The sequence below is a fragment of the Cynoglossus semilaevis genome, chromosome 14, assembly GCF_000523025.1.
Source record: "Cynoglossus semilaevis isolate Cse_v1.0 chromosome 14, Cse_v1.0, whole genome shotgun sequence".
Taxonomy (NCBI): domain Eukaryota; kingdom Metazoa; phylum Chordata; class Actinopteri; order Pleuronectiformes; family Cynoglossidae; genus Cynoglossus; species Cynoglossus semilaevis.
Window position 1 is genome coordinate 20,863,274 of NC_024320.1, and position 12,711 is coordinate 20,875,984.

At 41.8% G+C, this 12,711-nt stretch overlaps 2 protein-coding genes across 14 annotated transcripts in view; one reads left to right on the forward strand and one right to left on the reverse strand.

Annotated features, from left to right (window-relative positions):
* Positions 1-12,711, reverse strand: part of dab2ipb (DAB2 interacting protein b) — a 791,247-nt gene that overhangs the window by 339,487 nt on the left and 439,049 nt on the right. The gene's annotated exons all lie outside the window — the stretch shown is intronic.
* Positions 1-12,711, forward strand: part of garnl3 (GTPase activating Rap/RanGAP domain like 3) — a 57,985-nt gene that overhangs the window by 30,619 nt on the left and 14,655 nt on the right. For 4 of the 6 annotated variants that reach the window (XM_008325799.3, XM_008325798.3, XM_008325796.3 and 1 more), the window contains exons 3-16: positions 2,500-2,574; positions 3,361-3,460; positions 5,317-5,435; positions 6,908-6,972; positions 7,425-7,488; positions 7,656-7,682; positions 7,996-8,071; positions 8,277-8,375; positions 8,467-8,570; positions 9,544-9,652; positions 9,826-9,871; positions 10,533-10,639; positions 10,742-10,857; positions 11,302-11,424. In XM_008325799.3, coding sequence (XP_008324021.1) covers positions 2,500-2,574; positions 3,361-3,460; positions 5,317-5,435; positions 6,908-6,972; positions 7,425-7,488; positions 7,656-7,682; positions 7,996-8,071; positions 8,277-8,375; positions 8,467-8,570; positions 9,544-9,652; positions 9,826-9,871; positions 10,533-10,639; positions 10,742-10,857; positions 11,302-11,424 — 1,230 coding nt within the window. The remainder of the gene's footprint in view (positions 1-2,499; positions 2,575-3,360; positions 3,461-5,316; positions 5,436-6,907; positions 6,973-7,424; positions 7,489-7,655; positions 7,683-7,995; positions 8,072-8,276; positions 8,376-8,466; positions 8,571-9,543; positions 9,653-9,825; positions 9,872-10,532; positions 10,640-10,741; positions 10,858-11,301; positions 11,425-12,711) is intronic. The other 2 variants (XM_008325795.3, XM_008325801.3) reach the window with 1 other exon arrangement.

The following is a 12,711-nucleotide window of genomic DNA, read 5'->3' on the forward strand; positions in this document are numbered from 1 at the left end:
CAGAGTTTGTGCTGCATGAATAAGCAGTACAAAAGTGTAAAGTAATACCTCAACGTTTTTCCAGTATGTAAAGAAAATATAATACAAACCCATCAGTGATTGTTCAGAGCTCTAAGTGAAACATTTCAGAATGATCTGCAGCTACATTTTCTTCAGCGCTGTTGTGGATTTGATGAGACTGTTGGATGACAGAGCCGTCATGGGTTCATTTTAACACAACAGTAAATACAAAGTGAAATGTCAAAAATAAACCTCGAGAGAAACAAAATAATAGCGAGCTTTGTCTGACTTCCCCTTCTCTAAGCCTGAACCTCAAAAATCACTGTTGGGAATCAACTTGACAGAAAGTGGGTCAAGAAGCAACAACTTATTTGCTGCAGCTGTCTTGATTTAGAACAGTCATCACCAAATGTCATCATCGGGGGGGAAAGAATATATTTTATATATTCAAAAAAATATCTGTGTGTTCTTGTAGTTGAGATACCACTTAAAATGAATATTTTTTTACAGTATTTGTTAAAGAATACAATACTTACAGAACAGAGAGGCGTACAAACGTACGCAGCTCTAAAGGTGGTCGAAGAGCAGAGGGCAGTGGGGGTGGGAGGGAGCAGCAAGGGCAGAGTCTGTTTTGTTGCCTGGCAACAAAACATCACACAGGGAGACAATGTTGCGGCTGCACAGGAAATGAGGATGTGAATAGTAATATAGTGGAGCGGGGGTTTGTACGTCAGCTGAGAAAGAACACGGACGATAAATCAGTCGGTTGGCAGCGTTGACGCTAACCCAGCCAACACATGAGTCATCGCTTATGGTGCAAGATCAATACCTGTTGGGATATGTTCACGTGTTCTATGGATGACAGCGCTTCCAACAAGGGGGGAAATCGAGAGATGATTTGAAAAAAAAAAATTCAATCACTTTTTACCTCTTTTTATTTGAGGTAAATATTTGCACCACTGGGACTGAAACAAAGGAATTAGTTTAAAAATAAATGGCTTTTCTCATAAATATATTCAGTATTTTAATGTCGTCAACAAATACTTTGTTTTCTGTTCCAACCTCAGAACAATTTCATACTTTAAAGCCAGTGGTTCTCAAACTTTTTTTGGTCATTGTGGGGATTTTCAAGCCCCATCTGAACCCCCCTCTCACCCCCCTCTCATCCCCACACTCTCCCCGTCGCCCCAGTAAAAATCTTGACAAATGACATTTCAGATTTATTGAACGCCAAGTAAAGTCATATTTTATCATGAATTAAAATCGATGGTATCAAATAACACAACGTTGTTAAGAAAGAAAAGAAAAGTGCAGTCGTGACATCATAACCTGAACTTTGAAAATTTCCTCCCATTTGTCTCACCCCATCTGTCATGTCTCCCTTCCCCACCAGTGGGCTCCACAGGTAGCAGCAGGTGGCATTTGTCTCTCTGGTTCTTTGTCCAACTTTCAGCCAATTAATGGACTTTTTTTGTAGCTTTTCCTGATTTATTTTTGATATTTGAGCCTTTTAAAAAAATCACTTTTGTTGGTGTTTTGCTGTACATTTGTTTGGATTTTTGTCATTTTGGACAAAGTGAATGTTTTTGAATATTTTAAATAACCTAGATATTTGTTTAAATTTAAATAATATTTTGGTTATTTTCAAACATAATAAATCAGTTGACTAAAACCTGGTCCTTTACCACCTGGTTATGGTTGGTGGATTTTACAAATCAAACAAAAACAGTAGGTTGCTGTTTTTTGTGCAGCTGCTACAACAGGACAAACGTAATGTTCTTGGTTCAGATCAGGGGTGTCAAACCTATGGCCCGCAGGTCAAATCTGGCCCATGAATATCAATATGTGTAATTACAGAAAACAAACCTGGAGTGGCTGACATCTGGCAGACCTGGCAACCTCATCCATTTTCTCTGAACATTGGTTCATTTCTAGTCTGGACCCAAAGTTCAGATCTTTTCATTTGTCTTCTGTCCTGTCATGTTCTAACAGCTGTGTGTGTGTGTGTGTGTGTGTGTGTTTACATCAGCCTCTTCTGTAGAACAGCTGCTAACATCAGTTAGCGCCAATACCCTAGAAATCTCTCTTTCAGGTGGAACTTGCCCCCCCCCCCCCCCCCCCCCGCCCCCCATCATTAAGTGTCCCATTTTGCTCACTGACTGGGAGGTGAGTCAGCAGGAGACATAATTGGACTGATCAGTAGCGGGGGTGCAGACATGGAGAGAGGAACATTAAGAGGTGTCGCTAATGTGAAGGGAATTGGACAAATCATGTCAGACAGCCGTTATTATTGATTAAAGCAGAGCTGTGATGCTGTTGATGATGCACCACTGTGGAGCCTGTGGTGTTTGGAGAGAGGACGCAGGGAGCTGGTGCCACCAGGAGGCGACTCGTCTGCACCGGTTCCTCCGTTGTCCTCGACTATATATGAGAAGTGTTTGTTTACCGTCCGTACAAAACGTGTGATTTGTCATCATTTCAAATCTGTCTCCCTCTCAGCTGATTTCCAGTGACGCAGACGGGGCCATTCAGAGGGCAGGACGCTTCAGGGTGGAGAATGGCTCATCAGATGAGGTACGTAATACTGTACTACACAATTCTGTGCACAAATGCCTAAACCTGTTCACCCAGTAGGTGGCGATGGGCAGCGTGACTGAGGCCGTACATTTTTGATTTTTCTTTTTTTTTTTTTAAGCATGGGGATGTCCGGTATTAACGTTTTTCCGATATTCAATATACCGATATCATCCCAAACCTTAATTTCAACCGATACCAATATAGCGTGGCCTGGTGGTTATGGAAGTGTCGCCTGCTTAAGTGATGGGTTAAAACAGTATTTTCTCCCTAGATTAATAAAATGAGTTGCAATGCTGCCATCTAGTGACTTTCACTTTCATATACAGCTGTTTTTCCCCAAAACAATTTTTAGGGCACACATCATTTGACCAAACCCAGACACTGCCTTATTTGGTTTTTATTATCAGAGAAAAAAATGATTACGATTCTTACAGATATTACATAATTATGCTAATATCGGGCCGATATTATCGGACATCCCTGGGTAAGGTATGTTGTTTTTTCTTGAATTTTACTTAAAATTTTGCGTTCACATTCACATTGCAATCTCGCTAAAAAGTTTAATCCTTTTTAAAATACATTTTCACCCTGCGCCGCAAAAAAAAACCAACCCTTTATAATATCAGACATCACAACACAGCAGCCTCAGCAGTACAGTGTGTTGTACTGTGTACTGTACTCCTGGCTGTGTACTATACTCAGTAACGCTGCACTGCGTATCAAGCTGTGGCCCTCGTCATGACGTCGTGATATATTTGTGTTTTCTGTGTGCGCCTCTAACAGACCTCAGACTACACTCCAGGAACCTGGAGGAGAACCGATGTCCATCTGGAGAACCCGGAGTACCACACCAGATGGTTCTTTAAATACTTCCTGGGAAAAGGTCAGTGCCGGGCAGCCATGTTTTTTTATAAGCACATGAAGTCAGGTGGATAAAAGTTTGTTGTGTACGGCCTGTGTGTGTTTGAGGTTTGATTTTTATTCTTATCCTTTCGTGACACTGCTCCTCATTCAAAGACAAACTCTGTACTGTCTCTGTCCAGCCACATGCAGTCATTAATTCTCAACTACACTGTAATCACCACCGGGGGAGGATCCATATGGAAGAGGGAGAGAGAGAGGGGGGAGTCACAGTTACGAAAGTAAAGATCTCCCAGAATGAGCTCATACCTGTTAGGATCAGTCTCCCGGTCGTCTGTCATGGCGGTCATTAACCTGTTATCCTGGTTTGCAAACTCAGAGAATTGGTGGCACAGCCGAGCGGAGCAGCATGAGATCATTGTTCAGTTTCCTCCCTGTGACTTAAATCAGGAAAAATGTCCTGAGCTGAAAGGCCAAGATAAAGGTTAGAGCCTCAGATGGATGGAGATAATTGCAAAACAAAGTTTGGCAACAACACGTTGGAGGGAGGGGGAAGGAGAGAAAAATGTCTTTTCCCCTTTTAGCCAGGGTCACTTTTCAGTCACAGTCCATACTGTAGAGCATGGCAAGTTTGAAGTGAGTCAGACATTTGGCTCAAACTCTGTGGACTGCAGCTGAACCATCTGTGTCCCACAGCCTGGGCCGAGAGGACCGCGTTACTGAACACAACAAATTAACCACTACAGGCCAATTATTCTGACATCTACATGAAATCAATCTGTATTTTTGCTCTGTACCATGGTAAAAGTACTTCCGAAAAATAAATTCAAGCCACCCAACCAGGTGCTGGGTTCCTGACAGCGTCAAAACGGTTAATATCGGAAGAAGAAAAACCAAACATACAAAGAAAGGAACACCATCGCCGGAAGAGACGCTGCATCTAATTGAGTTGGCGGCTCCGTTCGCCATTGTTTCTGAACATGTTACCCTGTCAACCAACAAGGCAGAGGCATGAATGCACGGCTCCGCTGCGGTTTTGTCTGGAGATCATTGTCTTTGCCTCTTGTCACACACACACAAACAGGGAGAAGCAGGGATGTGGGTTCATTAAAAAAGAAAAAAAAAGAGGCAGAAAATAGCAGAAAGGCAGAGGAGGAAGGAGAACAAACAGCAGATACAGACACAGGCCTCCAGTCCATGACAAAGAGTTTAAAGGATGTGGAATTCCACAGCATGAGGGAGTGAGAGCGGAATCATTTGTCACTAAGGAAAAGGCGTATTTTGATCTAATTCCCAAAGCCCATTCCTTGGATTCATTATAAAAACTCTTCAAATTCAAACTTTGATGACTGTGGATGATCAGTGACGTCGTGGTGCTGTCATGCTCTACAGTATATCAGTGATGCCCAATGAGTAGGTCGGGATCCACTAGTGGATCACAAAGTGATCATGAGCAATTACCATAAAAAAATATATATATAAATATAATGTTCTAGTGCAGGGGTGTCAGGGCATTAGATGACAAGTCAGCCATGTTTTTCCTCTTTGTTTTCCTAGACATACATTAGCAAATATTCATATTGAATATTTGACAAATATATAATTTGACAAAACATCCGCATGAAGTATTTGTGCATTTTTTCCACTTTCAAAATTCATCACTTGGGCCGGATTGAACCCCCAAGCGTGCTGGTTTTGGCCCGTAGGCCATATGTTTGACACCCCTGTTGTAGTGTGTGTACAAAGTATGTTTGGTTTATATGAGTAAACATATATTTAACGTCGTAGCAGGTAGATTACTTCAGCCCAGTCATTTGGATGGTAGCTCCTGCTCTGTATGTTGGTATTTAATTGATCCATCATTTCTGTCTCCCTCAGTTCACCAGAACTACATTGGTACCGATGCAGAGAAGAACCCCTTCTACCTTTCTGTCGTCCTCTCCGACCAGAACAATCAGCGGGTCCCTCAGTACCGGGCGATTCTCTGGAGAAAGTCGGTCAGTTCAACCTTCAGTTCATTGAAATCAGTAGTGTGTTAGAGATGAGGGGGAGTGGTCAAAAACAGGAAAAATAAGTGAACACGAACGTTGTCCCAGTTCGACTACAGTTTTATGACAAAACAAAACATATTTTTAGTTACGTCAGCGCTAACCGACATCGGACCGTTTTATATCTCCGTCAAGTTAGACAACCACCCCGCCTACAGGAAGTGGTTATTACAACTGTCACATGAACTAATGCTGAAAACCCTCGATAACGTGTGATTGGACAAAGAGCCCGGACAGAGGACTGTTGTTGTTGTTGTTCAGGGTCACAAACCCACAGATGCAGGGAACACCACCGATTTGCTCTCAAAGATTTGCTCATCACTCGTTCTTTTAGTAAGAGATAAATATAGCGGCGTATAAAATTCAACATTTCCTCGTCCAGAGTTTGCAGCGGAGGAGAAAATCCTCACGATTTGATTTGATGCAAAAACAAATTAATCTTGCGAGCGCTGCTCAGTCGTAGGTGGTACTTTCCCTAAATATAGCAGGAATACAGGGAAAAAAAGAAAACATCTTTGGGGACCACGCTAGTACCGTTTGAAGTCAGTGTGTGTAGGTGTGTGTGTGTGTGAGGAATGCACGTCGGTGGTTGTGTTATTGTAGCGTGGTGACTCAGCTTCATGGCTGAGATCTAATTCTGGCCACCAGGCTCATCTGGAACCTGATTAGGGTCGTGCACCTCCACAGGCTGATCACATTGATCTGTCTTGTGTCTGTCAGAGTCCAACTGGAACAGGATGTTGTTGTCGTGGTGGAAGAGAACAACCCAGTTTGGCTCCAACTCCTCTGGTCTAATTTAGTTCACGCTAATTATTTTATGACTTACTGGGAAATATGTGACCGGACCTTCATTTTCTCAGAGCTGCACTAATACTGTTGTTGGAACAATAAAGGAACGTGGTGCAGGTTCGCAGGGTGTCGTGGTACGGTGCACAGCTACAACAGTTGGTAACTTCCTAAAATACTATCAAAACTAAACAATTGACCTCAATCTTTTCCACAGGCTGGAGGACAAAGAAGCTTTTTCTCTGAAATGAACTACCTTACTGGTTTGTTCAACATTTACATATTCAGTAACTGGCGCTTACGGGGAAAAAAATGGATAGGGCAAAGTCAGACTGAAAAAGTGACATAAGTTTTATCAGCGAGTACGTTTTCTGCTAACGTGTTTAAAAGTCAAATGTGTCTTTGACTATTACATTTTTGTTAAAAAATAAGCATAAGTCATTGTGCAACTGGCCACTGGGGGCGGAAGTGGGTATCACCGAGTAAATTTTGTACTGTATAATAAATTAAATTCTAAAGCTAAACTCTTCCTGTGGACCTGATTTTGATGTTTTGGCGTACCAGTTGTAGCCCATGCCCTGTATGTTTGTGTAACCATGTTATGTCATTGACACTTGTTATTGTCTTCTGCTCAGGGCACTCTGAAGATCAGCCTCCCCTACAGTCCCACCAAAACACTGTCGGTCAAATCCATCCTCAGGTGAGAACTGCAGCCTGGGTCTGGTGATGGACTAACACACATTTGGACAACGACGTCCGTCCTCTGAGGACAATGACACATTCACTTTTTAAAAGCTATTATTGCATTTCCTAACTAACATTATCAGAAGGAATGTGTTTGTACAAATGTCCACGTATTGTTGGATATTATTTACAAGGAGTAAAAAAAAACTCACAGTATAAACATAAGACATTTTACATTCCCTCAAAAGAACGAGGATTATTTTTCACATTTTCAACAACATGTCATATAAACAGCACAAGCTGGTGGAGAATTCCCCCATATAAGGTGTCATCCTTTTGTTTGACCCCTCTGGCCGCCAGTCATCCAAATCTCTAAACACCTTGGTATCTTTTTTCATCACTAATCGCCCCTCCTCCTCCTCCTCCTCCTCCTCCTGCTCCTGCTCCTGCTCCCGTCCTCGTTTCCAGCGCGATGAACATGGACCGGTTCGAGAGAGGCCCCAGAGAGATTCTCAACCCGGAGATTCAGAAGGTGAGAGTGAAGCCCGAGGATCAACCTTTGTCTGTGTAGTCTTGACATTGGACCTTTTTTTTCTGTTCCTGCTCAGCATATCTGTAAATGTCCTGTCCTGTCTCGGGGCTGAGTCATGTGACTGTGGACATGAACGTTATAATGAGAATATAATCTTCTGTCCCCAGGATCTGCTGGTGTTGGAGGAACAGGAGGTATGAGATGACACAGCTGGGTTTTTTTTTTTTGTTTTTTTTTTTTGGCTTCCTTTCTCTCACCTGGATATCATTAATGCTTAATGATAAAAAAGGGAAGCATCTGTAGCCTCAACAGGATTCATCTGGATATAGATGGATGGATGGATGGATGGATGGGTGGATGGATGGATGGATGGATGGATAGATAGAACTATAGTCATCCCACTGGAGTTATCTTTGGTTAAATTAAATCGATGAATGTTTTTACAGCTAATGGCTAATGCTAATGCTTTAAAGTTTCAAATTTAACTTTAATTCTCCCTTTTTGTAGGGATCTGTCAACTTTAAATTTGGTGTCCTGTACGCCAAAGACGGACAGCTAACAGATGATGAGATGTTCAGCAACGGTAACTGTCTTTGAAATCTTTTTTTACTTATTCACTCTACACACAGGAGGTTTTTCTTGTTCTGATTCTACAGCTGTGAGACAGGTTTTGGGTTTGTTTTTGTTTTTGTGTTTTTTTTTAACCCACCTGCAGATGGCACCAAATCGAATGTGTGTGTATTTTAGTCCTCTTCATCGACATACCCCGTGTGTGTTTCTGTTTTCAGAGACGGGGAGCGAGAGCTTCGAGAAGTTCCTCAACCTTCTGGGCGACACCATCACGCTCCATGGTTGGGCAGGGTACCGTGGTGGGCTGGACACCAAGAGTGAGTGAGCGCACGTCTGCAGCAGGATTTGTCAAAACCAGAAGAATTAACCGTTCTCATTCGTCATTTCTGCCTCTCTTCGGCCCTAAAGATGACACTACAGGAATCAAATCCATCTACACGGTCTATCAGGGCCACGAGCTCATGTTCCACGTGTCCACCATGTTACCTTACTCCAAAGAGAACAAACAGCAGGTGAGTGAGAGTCTGGACAGCTGTGACCGGCAGGACACAAGTGTCCATTTTTACTAAAACAAATTTTTTTTTCTTAAAGATCTGATACCTTGTTAAATTAAATGTGACACAGTTCAAGACCTGTGAAAAATATAATAAAACAGTTGTGCTGTCGCCACAGTGACGTTACAGAAATTACAAAATCTTTAACGCACATTAGTCACGACACCACAGAGCAGCTCGTAGCTTTGAGGAAATTAAAGAAATTATTCCTGCTTTTCTCTCAGTTCTGTAACGTCAATAATATTGAATATTATCAGGCCGCATCTGAAACACTGAAATCCTGAGATCAGTGCAGATTTTTAGGCTGTCGAAAAATGCGGAACGCTCCGTGCTCGTGAAGTATTGGAGTGTGTCTGCTGCTTGTTACTTGTCTGCCTTTTACTCGAGGTGAGCTGAGCTGACGAGAGCGGCGGCCGTGTTCTAGAAAGGTCTCTGTTTCACACCTGAGTTCTGCAGCTTCCTGCAGTGCCAGCTGAAATAATTGGCAAGGTTGTGTGACTTTTGTTCAGGACAAAATCTATAAGAGTGTCATATAAGAAAAAGAGGGTTAGGAGTTCGAGGTGAATTTGTTTTTTAAAATGAGTTGTCTTTAATAAGCTAATTGGAACTGTTTACGTTTGCAACAACGCTGCCTCTATTTTCAGTGCTAGGGTAGGAAAAATGTATTGTTTACTTGTTTTTTTTTTCGAGGGTTGGGAAATCTGATCAAATTAAATGTGACACAGTTCAAGACCTGTGAAAAATATAATAAAACAGTTTTTATAAAAGATCTTTGTCAAATGTTAATATTATTTTATGTATAAAAACAAACATCTGTTAAACGGAGGTACCTATAAGTTCTGAAAATGTTTAGGAGTTCCTGATTGGACCCAGGTGTAGCAGTAATTCCTGTTCCTGTTCAACACTGTCTCTGCTCTGTCCTCTTCTGCAGGTGGAACGGAAAAGGCACATTGGAAATGACATTGTTACTATAGTATTCCAAGAAGGAGATGACGCATCATCGTCCTTCAAACCATCAATGATCCGATCACACTTCACCCGTATCCTTCACACCGACTGAAAGGATGAAATTAAGTGGATGTCGTTGACGGGGAGCTACGCACAAAAAAGTCTTTGGTTGAATAATGACTTCTTTCTGTGAGGCTGTGAACCTGAGAGCTGCTCATGTTTTTTACTCTTTTGTCGGTGTTTCCTTGACTAATTATTACTGCAGATATTTTTGCATTAGTTAGGTATAATAGCCAGAATGACAGTTACAGGTGAGTGGCTTCACGTAATACAATTGTTAATATCATGTTTTAGTTCGATTTATTATGAATAAACAGGTCAGGGGTCATTCACATACAGCCTGATTAGGTCAGGTGGGCCGGGCCAGTACAATCGTTACCTATATATAATAATAAGCCCATGTTTTTATCCCTTTTTTAATGCAAGGAAGTCGTCTTTGCTCATCAAAGCCTGAAATGCAGAATAATTAAATATTCTTCTGCTAGGTGGCAGCACATGGCTATGAAAACTAAAAAAAAAGATAATCAGAGCTCTTGAAGAAGATCTTTGTGAGTGTCTTTCTTCAATTCCTGCCAGTATATCAGCGTTGTTTTCAACTAAACAGGGCAATATTTGAGTCAATTATGAGGTCATTTAAACTAGAAGATTATTATATTTCATTACATGTATTTTTGTGAGATTTTTGTTTTGATTTTTTTCCTGATAATATGTGGCTCAAAAAAAGGTTGGGGAAACACTACACCAGCGGGCCGTATGTTTGACACCCCTGACTTAGGTTTTTGTCACTAAGATACTTTAGATGCTGGATGCTGGTTCTTGGCCTCGCTGTACTGCACCTGCAGAATGATCACTTGGCTTCGCTGTACTGCACCTGCAGAATGATCAGTGTAAACAAGATGCTCTCTGTCGCAGGTTGAAGATATTCTCAGAGGAAAGTGTTCCGCTCTTTGGACCCCCCCTCCCGTCTCCACCTGTGTTTACTGATCACCATGAATTCAGGGACTTTTTACTAGTCAAATGTAAGAAAAACATGTATACATAGGCGACGTATTCTATAAATGGTCCTCATCCCTCTTCTTCTGAAACGTGTCTCTCTCTACATCTGTCATTTCTGCTGATAGTAATTAATGGAGAGAAAGCCACACTGGAGACGCCAACGTTTGCCCAGAAGCGTCAGCGGACCCTTGATATGTTAATCCGCTCTCTGTACCAGGACCTAATGCCTGACCTGCACAAGGTACACCTTCATTTTTTTTTTTCAATGTCATGATATGTAGGCCCTTTGGAAGTACGGAGGAGACTCTGCAGCGCTCCTCTAGCTCCACCTCGTCACCTCACTTACTGGCACCGACAGAAACCACTGCTGAGCTGTGTTCTGCTGTATTCCACTGCAGCCCCCCGCATACTGCACCACACCGGCTGGATACTACTGCAATGCTGACTTTTCTCATCAAGGCTGTCTCTCCTCACATCCACCTTCTTTTTTACCCCCTCTTGTTTTTCCCTCCTTTCTCCGTTGCCCCGAAAAAACCGAGTGAATCCTAACTTTGATTTACTCCTGCTGATTTCCCTCTGCTACGGTCGGCCAATAAGACTCCTCTCTGCTTTCTTTTTCATCCCATGTGTGCATGTGCGTGTGCATGTGTGAACAACATGTCGGCTCCACGCATTCCATCTTTAGGTTCCTTTTTCTCCCCAGAACATGTTAAATCGCCGATCGTTCAGCGACGTTTTGCCGGAGTCGCCGAAATCGGCGCGCAAGAAGGAGGAGGCGCGACAAGCTGAATTTGTGAGAATAGGACAGGTGAGAGAGCTAACACACACACACACACACACACAAACAAACAACAACTGTTGACTGCACCCCTCATAAACAACCAATAAGAAGACACGAGGCAGACATGGGACTCGGCAAATAAATATGCTGACTAACTGCAGTGTAACTACTCACCACCAGGGGCGGGTACCAAAAAAATAAAATACTAAGCAGACTTACGCTAATTTAAAAAAGTTTAAAAAAATTAAACTTTATCCGTAACAAATGATACATGACCTGGTACCTGTACTGGTCCCCGCCCCGGTGGTTGTCAATCCCTGAGTTAAGGTATTATATCAGTTTAAACAACAGAACCACAGTCCAGGTGCAGGGAGCAAGAATTGTTGTTAAACGTTTACGCCAGTAGTTTTGTTTTTTTTAATCATATTCAAAAGGGAAACCCAGATTATTCAGTATTACAGTGATGTTAAAGGTGGATCTGTAAAAATGATTTAATTCTATATATAATGAAGTACATTTTATACATATTGTTAAATCTTATCATTATTTACCATAAATTTGACTTAAACATTTTGGAACATGTCAAAAAAAAAAAAAGGGAAACCCAGGACAAAGCAGCGTTGGCTGCACCACTCACTGCTGCTTCTTAAGGTTTCTTACTTTGCTCACACAGCAGGAACTGAAGGTGACTCAACACCTGGGATCAGCTCAGACGCTCTCTCATCTGCATTACAGTGGCTGGTTACAATGAGCTTAGCCAGAGGCTAGTGAGGGAGACAAAACCTAGCATATAGTGTGTGTGTATTTATATATACTGTAGTGTGGTTTTGGACACGACACCAGCAAATGTCAAGCTGTGTTAGCTCTGGTTAGCTACCTTTAGCTCTTATGCTAATGAACAAGGGACTGTGACTTCAGGAGGTGCAGCAAGAAGAACGGTTGTGTCAGATCTCAGTTAAGTTTATCAGTGTAAAGTAATAACAAATAATGAATGTACTATCTTTGGATTTTATATTTAAATTGCATCTTTATTGCCCCCCGTCCGTCCCCCCCAGGGTATCTCACCAAACACTTAAACGCTAGTTCTAAGAAACAGAACATTTTAAGCGAGCTGCTAATGTTAAAAACCTGTTAAATTAAAAAAAAAAGAAATCATAAAAGGTTTACATAATTCCTATTCAGATTTAAGTTGCTCTCTTTTAGTAATTGCTTTCGTGCGTACGTATAAAAATATTGCTGTCGTCCTCGGCCTACAGACTTCAATCAATTAGCAGCAAACACAAAGATCCGTCTGAACCACAACTTAGCGTTGAT